Here is a 23,504-nt window from a genome sequence, read left to right on the forward strand (position 1 = left end):
CTGTACAAACACAGAACAAAAGAGGGCTCCTGTCCCAATGAGCTTAAAGTCTCATTTGGTCAAAGGCCATTATAATTTTTACCCTTTTTTTTTTTTTTTACTTTGCTAATTGTGTTTTAGATACCTCTGCAGGATTTCGAGGAGTAAAAATGATGAGCGGAAACCTTAGTCTGAAGTGATAGATTGAGGCTGATCTTCCATGTAGGTGGAGTTGCTGATTATGCTGTTGGAATAGGACGTCAGTTCGGTTAGAGCAGACTGTTATTCCCAATCTGAGATATTGTCTTTTGGACAAATTTTAGTCCTCAGTGTAGTTTTCATGTTTACTTAAATTAGCTGGAGCAATGTAAATAAAGCAGTTGTTGTGTTATACATGTTGTAGTGAGTTGATAATAGAACTCTGCAGCTACCAATTTTTGCTTTGCGTGCAAAACCTGAGGGATTTTCAATATTTGGGAATTCATAAATCTGATCTAGTGTGAAATGTGTTACTTTACAAATGTGAACCCATTTTTTCTCTCAATGGGATGAAACATTGCCAAAGCTAAAATCATCTTTTTCCCCCCTTTGTTTGACCCAGGGGGAAAAGTTTTAATGTTTATAATATAATAGCATTTTTACAATACATTTGCAGTGAAAACTGCCTCTCACTTCTGCAAACACAACAAATAAAATATGAAGGTAAACCTACAAAATGAAACCCTGATTTTTTAATAAAAGTGGGAGTTTTCTAACATAGCATTAGTTAACCTTTTTAATGAATGGGATCACATCAAAATAAATTGCAGTTCACATTTTTCATGGTTGAATGGCTGAAGTGTGTGTGTACAACTTCTCCCTACTGGAATGAACTAGACTATTCTATCATTTCTCTCACTCTGTCTAGAGGCTGGCATAAAAATTTCATATCTGCCCTAATGACAACTATTGGAGATGTTACTTTAGTTTAGGTGCTAGCGGTCTGCATATTTGAAGCTGAAAAACTTGAATTATGTGATGTGCTTGTACAAGTTATCTAACAGCTATGGTATGTGCCTTGATGCAGCTGTCACCATATTCCATCCTGGAGAGAAAAGTAGTGCACCTATATATCAGCCAGCATATTAACAAAACAAGATGCAATTATTTCAGTACCACAAAATATACTTATCTTAAAGTTTTCAAAAAGTCAGTGTTCAAATCCTAGAATAGTATATCAAGTAATAAATGTTTCCTGCAATTTAAGAAGCAGGTGTTCACGGTTCATCTTTTTAGAGCAGAATAACTTTTCCACAAAGAAGATGTAGTTTGTGGTCGTTGTATTCAGGGGGCTGCCCATTTAAGTGTGTTTCAAAGAGTAAAGCCATCCGGTTTGTAGCTGTAAATAAATAAGAGTGTGTGTGTGTGTTTATTTATTTAGGGTGCCCCTTATATGGTGCAATGTTAATGTCAAAATAACACTTCGTTCATGTGAATCAATGGCATTTACAGTAACAAAAATGTCAAAAGATGTGATATGAATATCTGCAATTCATATTTTCCACAACCATCAAATACCCTAGCTCTTGACTTTTATTGTGTTTGTACTATGAAAATTACTCTGTGTTTGTCATTGTCAGGTTTCCTGCTATATAACATATTTCAGTGCAAATTGTTTAAAGATGCAATAATACACCAGGACACACATAACCACTAAAATATTAAAGGTAAGATTTTCAAAAACACTCAGCGTCAGCCTAACTCTGTTCCTACTGAAGTAAATGATAAAACTCCCATTGTCTTCAGAGTTAGGCCAACACTGATCACTTTTGAAAATTCTATCCTAAGTTTCTGTATTTAAGGAGACTATAAGGTCAACATTTCCAAACCAGGGTTTCTCAAAGTAAACCCTTAAATCCATATTCAGGCACTAACTAAACATGGCCTTGCTTTTGGAAGCTCTGAACACCACAACTCCCCTGCTTTTACATTTTGGGACAAAAGTCTTAGAAGATGTTCCAATTAACTTCACTGGGGCCAGGAACTCACCTATGGTGTCCACACCTGGGGTAGCTCTGAATCCAGCACCATGAGAAAAATAAGATAGTGTTTTTGGTGGGTTGTTTCTTGATAAAGATAAATGTTAATAAATGCTCTTTATTTATTATTCATTGATAGTCACAGTTCCATAGAAATAAGTATCTTCATAAAGACAATACAACAATAACCAATTTATGTCAATATTAATAATTAATATTCAGTCCTGTGACACAGTGTGCAGATTGTATTAACATCCATGAACTGGATGAAAATTAAAAATCCTGCAATCTGTGCTCTTGCTTAGGGTTTTCAGCTCAAAGATATTGGGGAATTTAATTGTCTCTGACTTTAATCTGAAAAGTAAAATTCCCATAAACATTTCCCTTGTGATGCAGCTGTGTGAAACATGGTCTTTTAAAGCACTTTGGTGCATTAGATTTTGACATAATTAAATATCTTTGACAAGGAAAATCAGAATTTGTGTTGAACAATGCAAGCTTGCCATTACGAACCTGAAGCATGCTTTGAAGTAGAGAGCTCAGTTTGATCAAGAAAATGTCACTAATTGATTTCTTATGTCGTATATCAAAATGTCATGTTCTTAAAAAAAGAAACCGAAGAATGAATGCCATTTAAAATGTCAAGGTTTTCCCATAGAAGCTTATGGTTAGAGCTACATATTGTCTGTTAGTCGACACTGAAAGTTCTCTTTTGATTGCATAAATTATTTTTCACCATATTGTACCACTGAGGTTGAGCAGATAACAAAAAAGCAAACAGTATCTCAAACAGAATTTCTTTGCAAACACAGTTATTTATTCTAAATCTGGATATAAGAAGGTATAGTGATGGTACTCTGTTTTATCTTCTAAAATCATTTAAAAAATCTAGCTATAAAACGAGACTTTCTTTTTATCATTTGCTACAGTAATCCATTACAATTACTGTTGAATTATGGTTGTTGTGTTTTTTTTTTTTTTAAATGAAATGAAAGGCTCTTTCTATTGTATTGGCACAATTTCCTTTCTGGTGTAAATCCACTAATTTGAACTACATCAGGGATGAAATTGACCTAATACATATACACAATCCTTTCTCTGACAATAATTTTGAGATGTGTGCATTGGAGCAAACAAAGAGAACTTACTGGAGCTAACAGACAAGTGCAGTGCTACTTAGTATAGTAACTGTGTTTTCTGATTTTTGCAGTGCAAGACATATGCCTGTGTTTTGGAGAGTCATCTTATGGGGCTTACCATTGACTTTGGCATGGGCTTTGTATGTTTTGATGCTGCCACAAAGGTAAAGGTCTGAGACCTGCATCCAATATGGTATTAATATTCTTCTTCCAAGTATTATGTTTTGAGATGGAGAGTTAAGCCATCCTTGAAATGTGTTCTTTTAGTATTTTGGTAGGCCATCATATGTCAAATCCCTTATACTTTATTGTAATCCTGGGGGGTTGTTTCTGAATGATATGGGATGTTGCAATCTGTAATGCAGTTGTTACAGAGAAGCCAGTGTCAACCCTGGTCAAGTGTCAAATCCTCATACTATAATTTAACAGGAGAGCCCGAATGGATTCAGGTTGATGTCATTCTCCTGGTGTTGCCTGGTTTCCATCAAATTTTAAAGAGAAATCATCCGTAGGAATCTATAGTGGCACAGGAATTCCTCAAAGAGAACCCATCATTCCCCATCTCCCATTGCACTAGTAGAAAGTATGATTATTATTGCAATTTCAAATATTTATTATTTCATATTTACATGTGTAGTGTTTGTAATTTTATAATGCAAAAAGTCATCTCTCAAATGTCTTGATCAAAGTGTACCTCTTCTGGCTTTCCCATCAGGATAACACAGTTACATCAGCCACCTAGAAAGGCGCAGACAGCAGCCATTGGATTCAGCTACTGTCTGTATGCCTTGTAATATTCCCACGCAGCCTTAAAAAAAATCTACTCACTCAGTCACCTGAGGCGATTAATTTGTTTTGACAGACAAGCTGTTACATTATCATCAATTTTCACATTATGATTATTATTGGCCTGATCCAAAGCCCATTGAAGTCAGTCGGAGTCTTTGGACTGACTTCAGTGCACTTTGGATCAAGTTCTCATAGAGATGCACAAAATACTAGGAGTATCTTTCCTTGACTGTTTGCTTGAATTAAGGAATGAATGTACTTTTGTGTTCACTTTCCATGCACATTAAACCAGTTGAGTTTTGCTCACATGGATCCTCACAAAAAAATGTTAAGACTCAGAGATAATGAGTTTTAAACGTGCTTTGTATGAGCATTTGTACATTTTGTTCGTAATTGCTTTGTGGGTTTGGGAGTGTGAGGGGAGGAGGTAGGTGAGGGGAGCAGAGAGAGAATCAGAGGGGAGTAATGAGCTCCAAAACAATAGCCCTAGCAACAATAAGGAGAGTCTGGATGAGGCAAAGAGTGGTCCTGCAACAATAGCCACAGCATTCTGTTGTCTTTACCATTTCCTCTTTGACCAGTGTTTTGACAGGAATGTGGGGATACAGTTTGGTGGGGAAGAAGTGAGGTTTTTACTCACGAAAGCTTATGCCCAAATAAATCTGTTAGTCTTTAAGGTGCCACCAGACTCTTTGTTGTTTTTGTAGATACAGACTAACACGGCTACCCCCTGATACTTGTAAATTATATGTGAACCTGTGTCCCTCCCAACCCCACCCCCGCCATCGGGCCACATGCAAAGGAAGAAAGGAAAGCACAGACTAGGAAGTAAGAGTCACTAGGCAAAGGGTTAACTCCTCACATAGTGGCTGGGAATGAGGGCAGAAGTAGCAAAGGAAGAGTGAGGGCCCAAAGCAGGAAGGTGATGGAAAGGCTCTTCCTGCTCTCTATAAGTGTGGCCAAGGTGAACTGATTTGCTTATCTCTGCGTGGCAGTTGTCAGTGCGCCTGAGCCAGATGGTGGAAAGAATAAGCCCAGAAAAAGGGCCAGTAGACCTGGACAGATGTTGGCAGGTGGAACTGCCACACAACCTGCTTGATTTTCTAACCTTGACTGAAGCTGGGATGTATATGGCTGCAGGTTCACTTGCTAGCCCTGCTATTATTCAGAGATCTTCAGCTTATGCAGTCCCAAAGCTGCAGTGCTAGGGCCCAAGCCGATATCTGGACCATAAAACATATAAGATTGCTAGGTGCAGCCAAAAGACAGGGTGTCACTACCTTTGCTGCTACAACTATGAACAGACACACACACATTTTGTAACAATGGCTGGGGGAGAATGACAGAAAATTGCCAACTAGTAAATGTAGTGCTCTTGGTGTATTGGGTCTGGATGAAACACTGCTTAACACCAGAAGGAGACCAGTATCCTAAGAAATTTTCCATGCCCTGGCATGTGACCTAGGCAGTTAAATGAGTTAGACAATAATCTGACAGTACCCTTCACAACTAGAACTGCAAATATATAGAAAATGTCTTTACGTGAATGTAGTGAGAAAATATTGGCTGTAACCTCTGCACCCAGAAAATTCATTTTACAGGAGCCAAATTATTCTAGGAAGAATCCCTTGAGAAAGGCCTGAGTGGATGAGAGAGTGAGATTTCTGAAATTCCATAATTCTATTTATCTGCGCCTTCTCCCTAAGTTATTGAGAGATTTAGAGTTCCAGAACTTCCACCTGATAAGAGAGATGTTCATCCAATCAGAGAACACAAAGAATATCATGTAGCTTGTGTGACTCATCTCCAGCTAGCTGATACAAGCTCAGATACACCAAGGGAACTGTTCCCAATATATCCATAGGATTAAAGATGGCGTTGAATCTCATTAAAAATGTGTCAAGTGAATTTGAATAATGAATAATCACAATCTATTCACAGACATTTCCCAGGCTGAAGAGAAGCTAAATTTCATGAGTTGAGTGCCTGCTCAGCTTTTAATTATTATGGTGAGAGCAGGTGACTGAGTTTTGAGCCAGTGTTTATAATTTTTCAGGATAATTTTGCAAAGATGATTTAATTAAACTATTATATCTCTGCCTAGTAATAAAATTCATTTTGCTGGAGGGTTCAAATGAGCTTTGGCTAGGCAGGAAGGATGCAGATAGAAACAATGCAAAGCAGAGATTAGTATTCAGGACAGCAATGTGAATGAAACTAAATTAAAAAAAACCCTGTCCTATAAAAATGTAAATTGTAATTTTTTTAAATTAGGATTTTTACAAAATTCCTTGTACTGCTCCAACTGCCACTAGACATGTTCATTAATGAACACTGCAGTGAGGAAAAATACTTTTTTCAATATATTTTTATTTTATTTTGGCACAAGGATATTAAGAATTTAAACAATACTTGACTTTTGTTCATTTTTAATTAAAAGATTATTTCAAAAAGAAATTAAATTCAATGTCAGACACGAGTTATGAGAACCTTTCACAAGAGAACCTATCACAGGCACTTGAGTTCATTTGGGAGTTTCACTGCTAGCCAAAAATGCAGATATGTACCTATATATATGCACCTGTTGGCATATGCTTGACCCAGTTTTGCTTCCACCAACATGTATATACAAGTCATTTGATTCTGTTTTCACCAAGCAGCCCCAGGCTCACATCCCTTTGTCATTTTCATTTTCATTCCCCCTCTCCCTCCCAGAGTATTTCATCTTCTTGGATGTGGTTTGGCATGCAAACCCCTTTCATATGTTCATAGACTTTAGGGCCAGAAGGGACCATTAAAACATCTAGTCTGACCTGTATATCATAGGCCATTACATTTCATCATTTTAGCACTGTACTGAGCCCACTTCTACTGTCTTTAGGGGCAGCTGCCAATCCTTCTCCCTCTTTCAGAGTATTTCAAGGGTGGGTACCTGGATAGCCCACTCTTCTACCTGCCACATCTTCAGAAGAGATGGCTGCCTCCATCCCTCCTTCGTTTGCAGCATCAGAACCCAGAAGGGCTCCAAGGGACAGCCTGCTTCAGCTCCCCTAGTTAAAATTCCAGCACTTTCCACTAGAATATTTCATCTGATCTTCTTTGGTTTCTACTAATCCCTTGTGGTTTCCACTGCAGAATCAATAGGACTATTGTTGTGTTCTGAAACATAATTCTTGGAACCAATAAAAAGCAGTCGGAAATTTGAACTGAGTGCCCCAAAATGAAATACAGCTCCCTAAATTTGAAACACATCACACTCCAATTAACTGAAACCCCAAAGAAAATCTTTCCCAAACTTCTGTGGTTTGCGACCACTGAGAATTTCTCAGTTCCACTACTGACTTCTTTCTGATAGGGCCTTATTAAGCTGTTGCAGCTCCAGGATTCTATAGGACATTTTCATGCTAGGAGGGCCATTGATACTATTATAAAATGCATTTTCTTCAGTGTCTATGCTGAGCATATTTTAGTACCAATTTCATGTTTGCTTATCAAGGCAGGTCTTAAACTGAGGTCCCTTTTGCCTATATCCGATAATTCTCCAGCTAGAAAGTTAAAGGTGCTATGATGTTTTCTCCAAAAGATTAATAACAGGAAACAAATTCAGAGTTCCTTATTCCATTTTTACTCAGACCCTAATCATACAACATCCATTTAAGTCAGTGGGAGTTTGCCTGAGTGGGAAATGAGTTTTTTTTAAAAAAAGCAACACTTAAACTTGAGTATTAGAACAAGAACCTCAGAAGTTGGCCTGGCTTTTAAATGCATATTGGCTAGTATGTGTGGCTGAATGGGACATCCATCTAGTCTAATAGTCCATTTGAGATGACTGATTTTCTTCTTGCATGAAGATTTGTATTATGCTTCAGGACCACAGATAGATAGATATATAAATAAATAACTGGTGAATTTCAATGCATATCTTTGCTTATGAATTTCCTATCCATTTGCAACTTTGCCAATGGTAAAATTTCATAACTAATCCCACGCTGTTGGTGCTACATATATAAATAATATGTAATAAAAACTGATGAGAAACAGCCAACAGAAAAAAAAATTGTATATATTTATTAGCAAGCTCAGAAAACAAGATCACTGATGGCTGATGACACAGTGTACAGATTAGGAAATTAGTGTGGGATCTACATAGAAAACTTAATAATGTATGTCTGGTAAGAATCAAGAATTATGTGAAGTCAAACCTTAGCTGCAGAAAAAAGGGCCAAATTCTGCCCTATCTTCATATAGTATGACAAGCCCATCATATAATCGGAGTTGCACAAGGTGTAGATAGACCTCCCCAAAAAGTCATTGTGCGGGGCAAAAATGTATGTTACACTTGTGTAGATAAAACAACCAAATCTCTAGGTATAATTGTTGCTGAATTTCAATATTCCTACAAGTTTGCTGACCCAGCCCTGAGTTTAAGGTGTTTTTTTTTCCTCCCAGAACTTCAACTTCACCTTACTAGCTCACTGTTCTGCTCTTAATGAATATGCCCAATAATCTTTCTTGAAGTAACCTGGCTCTATAAGAGTCTGATTAGCAATTTCTAAACAAGTTTGTCAACTCTTACAGATTTCATATTTAATGATCTATTGGTACAAATACACAGTAGTTCTCATGGCAAGTTTGGGTTTTAATTTGAGGCACATTAATGTTTCTTAGAGCACATGTTGTCCCTTTCCCTTCATTCTACTCAGGTATCTTCTTTTTAGCACACTTGGGAAGTCCTCTTCATATTCTGGTGCATAGGGACCCTGTAACTCCTCATTTGTGCCCTACTAATCTGCCTCTTTAAAATGTGAAAAATACTTTAGAGCCCACAGTCACCATGAAATTGTGAAATCCTTCCATTACATCCAACAGGGAAGGGAGAGATAGCTCAGTGGTTTGAGCATTGGCCTGCTAAACCCAGGGTTGTAAATTCAATCCTTGAGGGGGCTATTTAGGGATCTGGGGCAAAAATCTGTCTGGGGATTGGTTCTGCTTTGAACAGGGGGTTGGACTAGATGACCTCCTGAGGTTCCCTTCAAATGCTGATATTCTATTAACAAGCCAGATTATTCACCCCTTACTCACAATGGTGAGTAGTCAGTCAAGCAAATAGTCCTATTGAAATCAATGGGACTATTCATGGAATAACTTCACATCAGTGTGAGTAAGGGTTTGAGAGTCTGGACCAGTATGATGACTAGTTCTCCAGTTCATTAGAGGACACTTATGCAGTTGTGTTGACAGTTAAATTATTTAAACAAGATAGCAGCATTTTAATTTTTTTGTCTCCTTACAACCTGCATCTCCAATTATCACACTTCCCTTTGTTTAATTACTTGATTTTTTTTATAGAATAACAAAATTTTATTCAGTATGATGACCAAATAATGGACTAAATTTCACAAATGTGACAAAGAAGAAAGTCACTAGCGATACTTATATGTGTGTTTACGTGTAAGCAAGTCTCTGTGTAAATTTACACTTCCAAGCCAAAAAAGCATAAAAAATCTCCATGGATTGCTACATTGTCTAGTATCATTTAATGAGCAGTAATGTTTCATTTGTAGCCCTAACTCAGTGATATAGACTTTAATCTGTATCAACCCTATTTAAACTTGATCACGTCATATTTCAATAAAAATATCTAGAAAACATTTTTCTGAATCTGTGCAAAAACTTACATAAATATGAAACCTATTTAAATTGTGTTATTTAAAATAAATCCATAGTGTGAAGTGATTCAAACAGTGTTGATATAAATCATATCATTTCTGTCTCTTAAATTTCTCCTACTTTCTCTCATTCATTCCCTAGCTGACAGCTGAAAAACAGAGCCAACAGCAGTTTGTCTTTTTGACAGTTTATGTTGTTCTACAAACAAGCTATGTTGATTTGAATGAACAGACATTAAGACTCACTAGTTAAATCAAATTCTTCTAACCTACAGAAAAATATCAATTACCTACTGTGACAGACCCAGACCAGTGGGGTACAGGAGTCTGGTAGAGGACAAATATACTGGTCACTGGATGAGTAGTTTTCTGTTCCCTGAGTGACCAGAGCAGGGGCTGCACTAGAATGATCAGGAACCTGCTAGAACCAGTTAAGGCAGACAGGCTAATTAGGACACCTGGAGCCAATTAAGAAGAAGCTGCTAGAATCAATTAAAGCAGGCTAATCAGGGCACCTGGGTTTTAAAAAGGAGCTCACTTCAGTTTGTGGTATGAGTGTGAGTAGCTGGGAGTAAGAGGTGCAAGGAGCTGAGAGGGTGTGTTGCTGGAGGACTGAGGGGCACAAGCATTATCAGACACCAGGAGGAAGGTCCTGTGTTGAGACTAAGGAAGGTGTTTGGAGGAGGCCATGGGGAAGTAGCCCAGGGAGTTGTAGCTGTCATGCAGCTGTTACAGGAGGCACTATAGACAGCTGCAGTCCACAGGGCCCTGGGCTGGAACCTGGAGTAGAGGGCGGGCCCGGGATCCCCCCAGACCTCCCAATTGACCTGGACTGTGGCTCCTTCTAGAGGAGAAGTTCTCTGGGCTGTTCCCCCAACCCAATGGTGAATCTCTGAGGCAAGAAAATCCGCCAATAAGCGCAGGACCCACCAAGATAGAAGAGGAACTTTGTCACACTACCCAAACAGTTTTGTAAACCACCAAGTAGCATTTTGATGGCCCTAAAAGATAAATAAGGAAGGATATAATTCTCTTGCCCCTTTGATATAGGAAAGTTATAACTCAAAGAAGTATTTGTTCTTCTAAAGCAGTCTCTAGATCTAAAGTTCAAGAGCAAGAGACATTCTTTTTTTATCATTCAAGATTTACAGTGTAATGGAACCCTACAATATATAGCTTCTTAATGATCTTAGCAAGTGTTTAATTAAGATTAAATTCTATCACATGCTTACTTGTTCACTGTAATGACATAGCAGTGGTGAAAAGGCCACCTGCTTAGTGGTTTATGTGGACAAATTCACAAGAAGTGCCAACTGAAATAGTCAGTATGCATATTGTGTAAAAATGTTTATGGTGCCACTGGCATATGTGAAGCTAATTCAGATGGTTCATATCTGTACTCACAGCATATCTGTCATTCGCTCCTTCCTTGAGGAAAGTTTGAAAGCTTATTTAAGCTACTTCATTAACATTATTTAAGATGTATGATATCACACAGAATGCTGTTACTGAACTTCTTTTTCTTTCTTTCTTTCTTCTATTAAAATGAAGTTAAACAGAACTCAAAAGACCTGTGCAGGACTCCTTCCTCTTGGCTGTGCAGGAACATCTGTCAGATTACCAGCCAGTTAACATCTCCACTTTTGCTACAGGCCTTCTTAGTCTCAAGCATCTAATTTAGATGGACCACTGAAGTCCTAAAGGCTCCTTTTCCTTTCTGTAGCCTCTTAGGATAGGTCTAGTGAATAATTAAAAACCCGTACCTGGTCTGTGCCAGCTGACTCAGGCTCACAGGGCTTGGACTAAGGAGCTGTTTAATTGTCATTTAGATGTTCAGACTTGGGCTGGGTCCTGGGAGGTGGGAGGGTCCCAGAACTCAGGTTGCAGCCTAAGCCCAAATGTCTAATTGCGGTGTGGACAGACATACATCAAAGTTCAAGAGTGTAAGGCAAACATTTTACTTTCAGTTTCAGTTTCTCAGCTGCTGCTGTCAGAGTGTGGAAGGTTTCCCTTGGTTCTGCAAAATTGCAAAAGGTTACATCAAGTTCTGCATCTCTTTAATGTCAGCTAGTTATTGTCATTAATTGGTATTTCTGCTACATATAGAGGGCCTAGTTGAGATCAGGGCTTCATTGTGCTGGGCACTGTACAACCACATGCTAAGAGTTTATAGGTTAAATTTGCTTTTGTTTTCCATTCAGTGAACGTAATCCCAACTGAACATTTTGGGTTTTTGATGTACAGTAAATGATCTAGATACACTTCTATATACTTTCAGTGTAGCTCATTTTGGCACCGTGGATCTTTCTGAATAGGGTCACCAACTTTCTAATCACATAAAACTGAACATCCTTGCCCCACCCCTTTCCATGCCCCTTCCCCAGGGACCTGCCTCTCCTCACTCTATCCCCCCTCCTCCTGTCGCTCGCTCTCCCTTACCCTTATTCATTTTCACCAGGCTGGGGCATGGGGTTAGGATGCGGGAGGGGGTGAGGGCTCTGGCTGGGGGTGCGGGTTCTGGGGTGGGGCTGGGGATGAGGGCTTTGGGGTGCAGGCAGGGGCTCCTGGCTGGGGCCAAGGGGCTCAGAGTGTGGGAGAGGGCTCAGGGCTGGATCTGGGGGTTGGGGTGAGGGTTCTGGGAGGGAGTTAGGGTACGGGAGTGGGTGCCGACTTAGGCCAGGGGGTTTGGGGTGAGGCTCTGGTCAGGCAGCGCTTACCTCAGGCGACTCCCAAAAGCAGCCAGCGTGTCCGTCTCTTAGGTGGAGGGGACAGGGGCTCTGCGTACTGTTTGAGCCCGCAGGTGTCACCCCAGCAGCTCCCACTGGCCATGGTTCCTAGCCAATGAGAGTTGCGGAGTTGGCACTGGCGCTTGGGGCAGCGCACAGAGCCTCCTGGCTAAGAGCCAGACATGGCGATCACTTCTGGGAGCCACACAGAGCCAGCGTAGGCAAGGAGCCTGCCTTAGCCCTGCTGTGCTACAACCAGACTTTAGCAGCATGGTCAGCAGTGCTGATCAGAGCCGCCAGGATCCCTTTTCGACCAGGCATTCCACTCAAAAACCAGATGCCAGGCAACCCTATTTATAAATGATTAACTTCAAAATTTCTTAAATATTTAGATGGGTTTCACTTATAATTTATATTTAACTTTTTTCAGATTTATTTTCCTAATGACAAGCATGGCCCATCAGAAATGAATGGATTCAGAGTTCAGCTCGTCTCCCCCTTCCCACTCCCCCCCCCTCCGTTTCATACCCATGTTACAAAAGGGAACAAAATAGATTTTTTCCATTCTTAAGTGACTAATGCACTGACCCTATTCTCTATGAATTACACAGTGCATGTTTCCCTGACATGTTTCCCATAATCTCCAAAACACCATCTCCAAGACAGAGCAGAAGACCTTTTCAACAATGCAATATTATTGACATATAATTTTACAGTACATCAGCTTGGATTATGTTTAAAATAATGTAAAGTGTCTTTGCCTTTTCCTAAGTTTAAATATGATAAAGGTGAGCAGTATATTCTTAAGACATAAAGCTTCATCCTTAGACTCCTTAGATCGACCACAGCTCAGGATATAGTCCATGTTCAGCATAGTTTGGGGGTGGGGATGCAAAGGTGATTGTAAACCACCTTTTATGCTCATACTCTTTGGCTATCTGGGAGTCAGTGCATGCCCTGACTTAAGTTACAGCAGAGTCATTGCCGCTCTAGCTTACACCTGACTGTTCACATCCCCAAGTCTATGCGTTTATGTCATGTCTGTTTCCTGGTACTTATCCTGTACTACTTCAGCAAATTTCTGTGCTGCATTTCCCCTTAACTTCCCATACTTTAATCTTGTGTCTTTCCCTCCTTGTCCAAGGCTTTATTTACAATCTTTGTTGAGAAGTTTGTGCTACCATCTCACTAGGTATCAGTTTTCAGTCCATAACTTGACACTACTGAAATTTCCTCAGCAATATCATCAATCTAGCTTCGGTGTGCACCACTGATGACCAAATGACTCTTCCTTTTGGAACCATGTATTGGCTATCATCCATTGATTGGTAATACACTTGTCTGGAGAATCCAGAGAAGAGTGGCAAAAATGATTAAAGGTCTAGAAAACATGACCTATGAGGGAAGATTTGAAAAAAATGTGTGTTTAGTCTGGAAAAGAGAAGAGTGAGAGGGGAGACAATAATAGTTTTCAAGTATGTAAAATGTTGTTAGAAGGAGGAGGAAGAAAAATTGTTTTTCTTAACCTCTGAGGACAGGACAAGAAGCAATGGGCTTAAATTGCAGCAGTGGAGGTGTAGGTTGGACATTAGGAAAAATTTCCTAACTGTCAGGGTAATTAAGCACTGAAATAAATTGCCTAGGAAGATTGTGGAGTCTCTATCATTGGAGATTTTTCAGAGCAGGTTGGACAAACACCTGTCAGGGTTGGTCTAGATAATACTTAGTCCTGCCATAAGTATAGGGGACTGGACTAGATGACCTCTTGAGGTCCCTTCTAGTCCAATGATTCTATGAATCTGTGTCTAGTAACACTTTACCTTTTCATTCATGGTGCCTAGACTGATATTTCCTAAGCACATTTCATACTCCCTTTGGTTTTTGCCTCTCTGGGCATTCAGATCTCTACATACCAATATCAGCTCTTCTGGTGTTTCTGTGTCTGCTAGTGCCTGTTAGCCTTGGTGGAAACTCTCTCTTCATTGCCTCCTTGTTGAGGTACATATGCTGATATCAAAAACAGAGCACATGTTTTAACTTGGACTCATTCAGCTGTCATTTACTCTAAAAATTTCAATCACCATCTTCCTCATCTGCTCCTCTTACTACCACCTGGACTGCATTACACCCATTTTTCACCTGTGTGGAAGAGTTCACAATCTAAGCTCAAATCCTTCACTGTGTTCTCCATCCATCATGTTTTCTATAGGCACAGAACATCAATACCTGTCTTTACATCATATCAACTACTTCTGCCCCTTGACTAGCCAAACAGGATATATTCAGTGTTGGCCCTTTTTATAATATGGGGTTTATATGGCTGTGCAGGTCACTGATTTCATCTGACTACCCCGGACTCTAGAGGACAGCTTTGATGCTGGCTACCAGCTATCCTGTTGGCCTGGGGCTGCCAGATAGGCAAACTTCTGGCATAGGGCTGAGACCCTTCCACCAGCCCCTGGCGGAGAAACATATAGGCCATTCTCACCCCTCTTTATATCTACTACTGCCCTTTGATAACTTGCCAAAAATACAAAACTGCACCAACATAGTCACTTGTGCAAAAAAAACTACATTGTATTGGCTGGCATCCTTGGTATACATGGGAGCGAGAGGGCCTTTCCCCAATTGAACTAAGTTCTAGCCACTCTCTTCCCATGTTGTTGCTGCAGACCTGGTGGACTGCTAACAGGTGGAAATGGGGTGTGTGGGTGTGTATACAGAGCATTATATATCGAATTGTATCTCGCCATTTGTGTGTGTTTATATGCACACACAAAAGAATGTTATACACATACACATGTGTGCATATACACATTTACAATTACTCATATACATGTGTGCATTTGTACTTTGTGTATATAATGCAATATCTTCCTGTGCAAAAGTGCTGTTTGTACTCCAGAGCATTTACTGCTCTTTCCAATAGCAATAGAAAACATACATTTGTCAGAAGAAGAATTCATTCCTGTAGAAAATGATAATAAATTGTGAATGCTGCTAATTGTTCCAGCAGCATTGTATAAAGTAAGAAAAGGATCCATAATGGCCCATTAGATGCATGTGAACAAAACCCATTGTGACGGTCATCTGTTATTTTAAAAAACACATTACTTCATCAAAAGAGGAGAATACATTATGAGTAATAAGTAGCATAGCAAATACTTTTAAGTTTTTCGTGCCACATACTTAGCCACATAGTACAAGACTTCATTGTTCCTGAAATAATAAACTCTGTCTATGTTAACCTTAACTTATGATGACACATACAAAAGAAGTCTATCATTTCTTTCATTTGTACTGACTTAATGTGCACTCTGGATATCCAAATGAATTGATCCAGTATGTATTAAAGTTCTCCTATCACCAATCCTACTAACAGCACAGATACCAAACAGATACCAAACTTCACTGGGTTCACGGATGGAAAATTTAAAATATCAGTTCTGTGTAACAATGATAATTTATTATGTGGCTAGAGCATTGAAGTTGAATAGTGGTGGCTACTACTCTAGTTCAAAGAACTGGGCACTGTTGGTGTAGCCATGTAGTCCAGCACATAAACAAAAGGCAAGATCTTGTAATTGATCACTCAGCTCTAAGAAAATAGACTGTAGTCTGTTAACAGTGCATAGGATATTAGTTTGCCAAGATTGGTTATTTTATTAGTAGTGATTTTTCTCTCTGTTCCTTTATCCCCCTTTGTTCTTCAGTCTCCATTGTACTTATAAAGCCCTACCAGTTGACAAAGGAAATTAACTCAGATCATAATTCTTTACAGTAAGGCATTCCTGTGAGATTGGTAGCAGTGTGAAATTGAGTAGGAACCAAATTTGGATCCTAGTCAGTTCCAGACTACTGCTAGCAATATGGACAGAGTGTCACTTGACAGGAATGCAATCTCTCTCAATTTCATATGGGAAGAAGCAATGTATTGTCAAATTAATGCACATCCCAGGTGCCCAAGCTACCAATTACTTTTATCCTTGACAGGAAGGACCCACAGGACAGATATATCTAGCACTGATTAGGTTTAAGTTGGTAGCAGTACCACTTATGGTACCAAGTGGACAAATAACATTAACTTAAAAGGAATCTTAACTGCAACTGAGAATAATTCTATATTTTATTTTGTCTTCAAAAGCTGTATAGAAGCATGCTTTAATAATTCAAAGTACTGAATGAGACTAAATGTGATTAAAAAGTACAGCTAAGTCTTTTGAGGGTATATTGTATAAAACAAAAAATAGAACTGATTTATAGAGACTAATATTTAAAAATATAGTGTCCAATTTTGCATCCTTAAATAATAAGCCTGTTCTATAGCATTTGTAGGCACAGTCTGGAAATTAGTTGTCTAATGATTGTAAAATCCTGACATATACACCTTTGATTGTTTCCATGCACAAAATTGGAGGCCAAATGAGGCCCATTGTCATTATGTGTTGCATTAATGAAAGGGAGTGTTGCAATTGCTGTTGTGAGTGTATTTTAGTTTATATACCTACAGTAGAACACTTCATAATATAGGGCCAAAATCTGAACTGTGTACCCCTATGATTAATTTCCAAAAAATTTGTTTACCCCTGGAAACTGGTATTTGCATTCTTAGCTTAGGTAGCTACTTCCTTAATTAGTCATTTGCACATTCAATTGCTATACCTGATTTACATGTGCAAATACTACTTTACAGGCTCAGTTAGTGCACATTTTTTTTCAGATACAACTCAGGATTCTTGTAAAGTCTAATGTGATAGAGAAGAGGGAGTAATGAATATAAAGTTAGTCCTTTCTGGAAACTACTAGACAATTTAGAATTTTCTGATGCTCTCTAGCTCCCAGCCAGATGAAGCACAGCTTTTGCTTCCTTGCATCATTAGAGAGTACTTCTGAGACCTGGCCTGGATCAAACCATCAGAGAAGGAGCTATTGATTAGTTTACACACTCATGTTGTATAATCTGGCTAGGAGTATGTTAAGTAAATGAAACACAAACAGACCTGATTATTCTGAGTTTTTTGGGGAATTCATATTTCTCTAGATTCAAAAAAAAGCCTTAATAGTCATGAAACCATGACAGATTACTTATTTTCTGATATTGCAGGCAGAACAAACTAGTTTTAACTGTATCATTGGAAGAATGTAATACCTCCTCAGAAACTCACATTTTGTAGTCCAAGAATGTGAAATGACTGCCATAGGTAACAAAACGCGATATGACTCAGATATAACTGAGACCATTTTCTAAGCATTGTTGAAGAACATATCTTCTAGAATTAGAATGAGAAAAGGAATGTAGCTTTCCTCTATTTGTGTGATTATGAGAAACCATGCCAAAATACCACAGAGGCTGGACGCTGTAGCTTTCCTTGGTGCTTTGATAGTGTACCTATTAAACAAATATACAACCAGTGAAAAGTGGTGGGTGAATTATAACAATAATAGGCAACACTGTTACAAAGAATATAAGGATATGCCACCAGAAAAGTAGATTGCTTCATGAATAAGACCACCCCAATATGCCGGGAGAACCTGCTTCAATATAAGGAAAAAAAATATCATAGCACATTCCTAGTGGTCACTTGCCACCTCACAGTAGAACTTATATGGGGTATCAAACAATTACAACCCATACTTATAGGGACCACATCCTGAAAGAAATGCTTCCTGAACCCCCTTTTCTGAACTTCACACAATCCCCCAGCCTTGCCAAGCTCATTGTCAAAAGCAAGTTCCCCACAGACCAGGACACAGCAATTTATGGTGACACCAGACCCTGCCAAGACAACAGATGCAAAACCTGCACACATACCACCACTGCTGTGATGATCAATATCCCTTGCAACGTACCTTTCAAGAACCATGGACCCTACACATGCCTATCACAACATGTGGTGTGCCTTATCCAGTGCATCAAATGCGCTGTCAACAGCTATATGGATGAAACGAGACAATCACTATGCTTTCAAATAAACTAATTGAAAAATGACAAAAGACAAAAACACCCTATAACTCACAGACAAACCCTTTTCACAAAACAATTACCAATTGTCCTCAAAGGAAACCAGCACAGCACTTTCAAAAGACAAAACTAAGCACTTAAATTCATAACTCTGCTGGACACTAAAAAACATGGACTTAATGGAGACATTGGTTTCATTGCCCATTACAACTTGCAATACCCTGCTACTTACTCCATTGTCCTATGACTGCAGAAGTGTTTGTCAAGTTTCCCTAGAGTGGCTCAAGAGCGTGAGTACCAACCTGAGAGGAGACTGTTAAGAAGGGTAGAAACCCCAAATTGGTTGTGAGTTTCATACTTAGATTTCACCAACCAAGTATTAAGTGTAAATTCCTCAAGCACTATAATAGCCTTAACATGGAGTCACAGATAGTCCCCTAGGGTACTCTGAGCTGTCTTGTCCCCCAGGTAAGTTTGCTTTTGTGATAGATGGTCCCTTATGCCAAGAATCACAATATTCAAGTTACTCCTGGTCCCAAAGGACCAGTCATTTGTCCTAGGTCGATTGCACCTTAGATCTCACACCAAAGACAATACTTGCGTAATAAACTATCTAAAGGTTTATTAACTAAAAATACAAAATAAAATTTATTTACAAGGTTAAAGCATGTAAACATATGCACACACAAAAGTCCCAGTCATAAGTTTCAAAAAAGTAATAGATGCCTCTATGATAAACAAGCTTTATATGTCCTTTCCAGCTACCCCAGGTCCAGCACCGGGAGGGAGAAAGGGGGTATGCTTATGCTTAGTAACCCTGGCTCCTTAGAGTCAAGCAGCATAAAAGATTCAGTTTATCCTTGTTATGGCTTTTTATTCCTTTCCCCCTTTGGCTTAAGTTGTACATTTAGCTTTTGGGAAGAATTCACTTGCAGGGCTCCTTTTTGAGGGTAAGGGAGCAAACAATAGTCTCTTGTCCTCTGATGTGCCACAATAGCATAGCGGGTATTGATGGGCCTTCTTTTGGAAACTAGTATTTCACACTTGTTAATGCTTCTCTTGTCTTACAGTTTACAGGGCAAACACTTACATATTACCTTATAACAAGGGATACAGATATTATAAGAGAGATTAATGCATGCAACAACTTACAAGCATTTCATAAAGTCTAAACACAGTCTTATAATTCTAATACCTATTTTAACAATACCAACACACACATGAGCCAGACCGGTTCCAGCTATATATTTGTCAGCGTTCAGTTGAGACCTTGGCATGAGCTGGATCATGGTCTGTCAGCGTCACAGTATTAATTGCCTATTTATTGAGAGTCATTTCCTACAGTATGTGTGACCCCCTTTATGCTTAACAATTTGTTCCACTTTGTATTTAGCTTGAACACTCTGGTTTCATTCTCCAGACTTGAAGCAGAGTTCTGTGAAGCTCAAAATCTTGTCCCTTCCACCAACAGAATATAAGACACACAAATGCTAAATGATTAATTAAGAAATAGTCCATTATAATTTAAGTGTTGGGGTGAAATCCTTTTCCAATTGAAATCAATGGCAAAATTCCTATCCACTTAATTGACTATAGGATTTCACTTTTTGGCATTTCCAAACTACCACAATGTATCACCATTTCAGGATCTGTCTTCTATCTAGTTTGCCAGGTGCTTGCTTTGTTTAGTTGCTTGGATTATGTTCCAGTATTTATTGAGGCTAAAAGTCTGAAATGATGCTGTACCATTAGTGATAAAGCTCTAGAGATATTTGAATAATACATAGAAAAGGAGTTACAGCATTTGTTTAATATGTTAAATCTAATATCAGATTTGTTCGTTCCGTGGAATCGTCTGTCCTAATATACATTTCTTTAAGAACTGGTTAACTTTGTCAGGTTTTCTGAACATCCAGAGTTTTGTGAATGTGACCAGAACATTCATCTCAGAGTGGGAAGATATTTTACGTTTGGGTTGTTGATTTGAAAAAGTATTTTAAATACTGTTCTGTAATCAAGTCTGTTAGAGTGAAACATGCTAAAACATGTACTTACTTTCGCTTATGCACAGTTTTTGTAGATTCATACAAAGGCATAGCCTTTTTTAAATTTCTTGTTAAATAAAGGTTTCAGAGTAGCAGCCGTGTTAGTCTGTATCCGCAAAAAGAAGAACAGGAGTACTTGTGGCACCTTAGAGACTAACAAATTTATTAGAGCATAAGCTTTCGTGGACTACAGCCCACTTCTTTGGATGCGTATAGAATGGAACATATATTGAGGAGATATATATACACACATACAGAGAGCATAAACAGGTGGGAGTTGTCTTACCAACTCTGAGAGGCCAATTAATTAAGAGAAAAAAAACTTTTGAAGTGATAATCAAGCTAGCCCAGTACAGACAGTTTGATAAGAAGTGTGAGAATACTTACAAGGGGAGATAGATTCAATGTTTGTAATGGCTCAGCCATTCCCAGTCCTTATTCAAACCGGAGTTGATTGTGTCAAGTTTGCATATCAATTCTAGCTCAGCAGTCTCTCGTTGGAGTCTGTTTTTGAAGTTTTTCTGTTGTAATATAGCCACCCGCAGGTCTGTCACTGAATGACCAGACAGGTTAAAGTGTTCTCCCTCTGGTTTTTGAGTATTTTGATTCCTGATGTCAGATTTGTGTCCATTAATTCTTTTGCGTAAAGACTGTCCGGTTTTCCACAATTTCAGCCTTTGCACGTCGACGGAAGCAATCTATGTAGAAATCCAGTCTGTTGTTTCGACCGTCCGGAGGAGTCCACACAGAATCCTTTTTTTTGTAGTGCTGATAGGGAGGATTCTGTGGGTTAGTATGCTGTTCAGAGGTATGTTGGAAATATTCTTTGAGTCGGAGACGTCGAAAGTAGGATTCAGGGGCTCGTTCACCTGCACATCTACCAATGTGATATATGCCATCATGTGCCAGCAATGCCCCTCTGCCATGTACATTGGCCAAACCGGACAGTCTTTACGCAAAAGAATTAATGGACACAAATCTGACATCAGGAATCAAAATACTCAAAAACCAGTGGGAGAACACTTTAACCTGTCTGGTCATTCAGTGACAGACCTGCGGGTGGCTATATTACAACAGAAAAACTTCAAAAACAGACTCCAACGAGAGACTGCTGAGCTAGAATTGATATGCAAACTAGACACAATCAACTCCGGTTTGAATAAGGACTGGGAATGGCTGAGCCATTACAAACATTGAATCTATCTCCCCTTGTAAGTATTCTCACACTTCTTATCAAACTGTCTGTACTGGGCTAGCTTGATTATCACTTCAAAAGTTTTTTTTCTCTTAATTAATTGGCCTCTCAGAGTTGGTAAGACAACTCCCACCTGTTTATGCTCTCTGTATGTATGTATATATATATCTCCTCAATATATGTTCCATTCTATGTGCATCCGAAGAAGTGGGCTGTAGTCCACGAAAGCTTATGCTCTAATAAATTTGTTAGTCTCTAAGGTGCCACAAGTACTCCTGTTCTTCTTTTTGTTAAATAAAGGACCTCCCTCACACACGCCAGAACTGAGCATAAAGTACCTAGTAAAATAACACCCTGACTTGCTTGAAGTTTGTAGTCACTACTATTGTATACTTATAATTAATAACAATAGAGTAGGGAATAATTTATACAACAGATTTAGTCCCTCTATTTGTGAACAGCTTTCAATTTTTACAAATTTACTTATTATTCAAAATTTGACTAATGGCTTGTGCAGACATATTTCAGCCTACGTTTCATTCATGAACAATGGTTTGAGTAATCTGTATACTTGATTTCCTAAGTCACATGAAATTGTTTGTTTCCTTACCAAATGACTTCTAAAACCAAAAAAGCTTTCAAGATGATTATGGGGCTCACTTTTGATGTGAATCCTCATTAGAATTTATACAAGTATTTATGTATCAATATATAGCGACATGAATGTTCACATTTTCACAAACATTTTTGCAAACAAAACTTGCTTCGTGTGAACGGCTGAAAATTGAATAAAATGTGGGAAAAGCATTCAAAAGCAGATTGATTGCCTTTGTGTTCGTGAATCCTTTTTGGCAATATTTGTGAAGATTCTATCCCTTACTACATAGGATGAGTAAGATATGATTGCCTCTATTCAGTGGTTTTTTTTTTTCCTTTAACTTTAAATTCTAGGAATTATATTCAAAATCCTGATAGAAGAACAAATGAAATCTCATTGTGACCACATTGTCCGGCTATGCCGGAGGCACTGGATGTGGTTTTAAATGGGCTGAAACTTTATTCTTAAATATGTGGAAGTACCCTGCAGATAAAATTGTGCAGTGCAGGTGGTTTCATATACATTTCCATATTCCTGGGGAGCAGCTGTCAGCCTTTCCCATTTCCAATCCTGGTCCCATACCTCCTGCTGCTGAGACCCCACCATTTCTCCTTGTATAAGGGTTAAGGGGAGCTAGAAAAAGTGGGGTTGACTTCCTCCCATACCAAGTGTAGGAGTCCTGAACCCTCTTTCTCCTCCCCTTTAAAGGATGTCTCATTTAAATTCTTTACCAATTAATTGTATCTGATCACCATATCCATTCCATACAGAGTACCTGCACTAGACATCTGCCACAAACTTACATAATGAGTTGCAGCATTATAGCCTAACTCCCTTCTCCCATCAGGTCCGTAACTCACTCTGGTCAAGGCGAGGTTGGCTTTTTGCCTTCCCTAATGTGGCAGTGAGGGAAAATTCCTTCCCAAAGCCCCAAGAAAAGAGGCAACTAGTGTCATGCCTGTGATGTATAATGACAAAAGCTGGTAATTTAACTATGCCAGCGGGTGGGAGGATGGGTGCTACTGGTCTAGTCTGGGTTAAATAGGACTTTCCTGGGACTGTCCTGGGCATAATCCCGCCCTGTGTCTGGTCAGCTGGGGAGGAAAGGGACAGCATCCCTCCCCCACACAACCTATTCTAGCTATACGTCTTTCTGTCTTTACCTGGAATCCAGCAATCCTCTCTGGGTGGGCAGAGGCCTTAAAGGGGGCAATGACTCCCTTCCCAGCAGCCTGCTGGACAAGCCCCATCCCTGCAGTTAAATGGGGCAACTCACTTTCTCTATCCAGCTAGACCAAGGGTCCCATGGCTTAATGTGCTGTGAGAACATTCTGGCCACTAGAAGTCTTTTGTCCCTTTATTGCTATGGACCCTAGTACAGAAA

General features: G+C 39.1%; 1 protein-coding gene across 2 annotated transcripts in view; it reads left to right on the top strand.

The window, feature by feature from the left end:
* SNTG1 (syntrophin gamma 1) overlaps positions 1 to 23,504 on the top strand; it is a 566,961-nt gene that overhangs the window by 514,847 nt on the left and 28,610 nt on the right. For both annotated transcript variants that reach the window (XM_034762903.1, XM_034762905.1), the window contains one exon: positions 3,208 to 3,300. In XM_034762903.1, the coding sequence (XP_034618794.1) occupies positions 3,208 to 3,300 (93 nt within the window). The remainder of the gene's footprint in view (positions 1 to 3,207; positions 3,301 to 23,504) is intronic.

This window comes from Trachemys scripta, chromosome 2 (assembly GCF_013100865.1).
Source record: "Trachemys scripta elegans isolate TJP31775 chromosome 2, CAS_Tse_1.0, whole genome shotgun sequence".
Classification (NCBI taxonomy): domain Eukaryota; kingdom Metazoa; phylum Chordata; order Testudines; family Emydidae; genus Trachemys; species Trachemys scripta.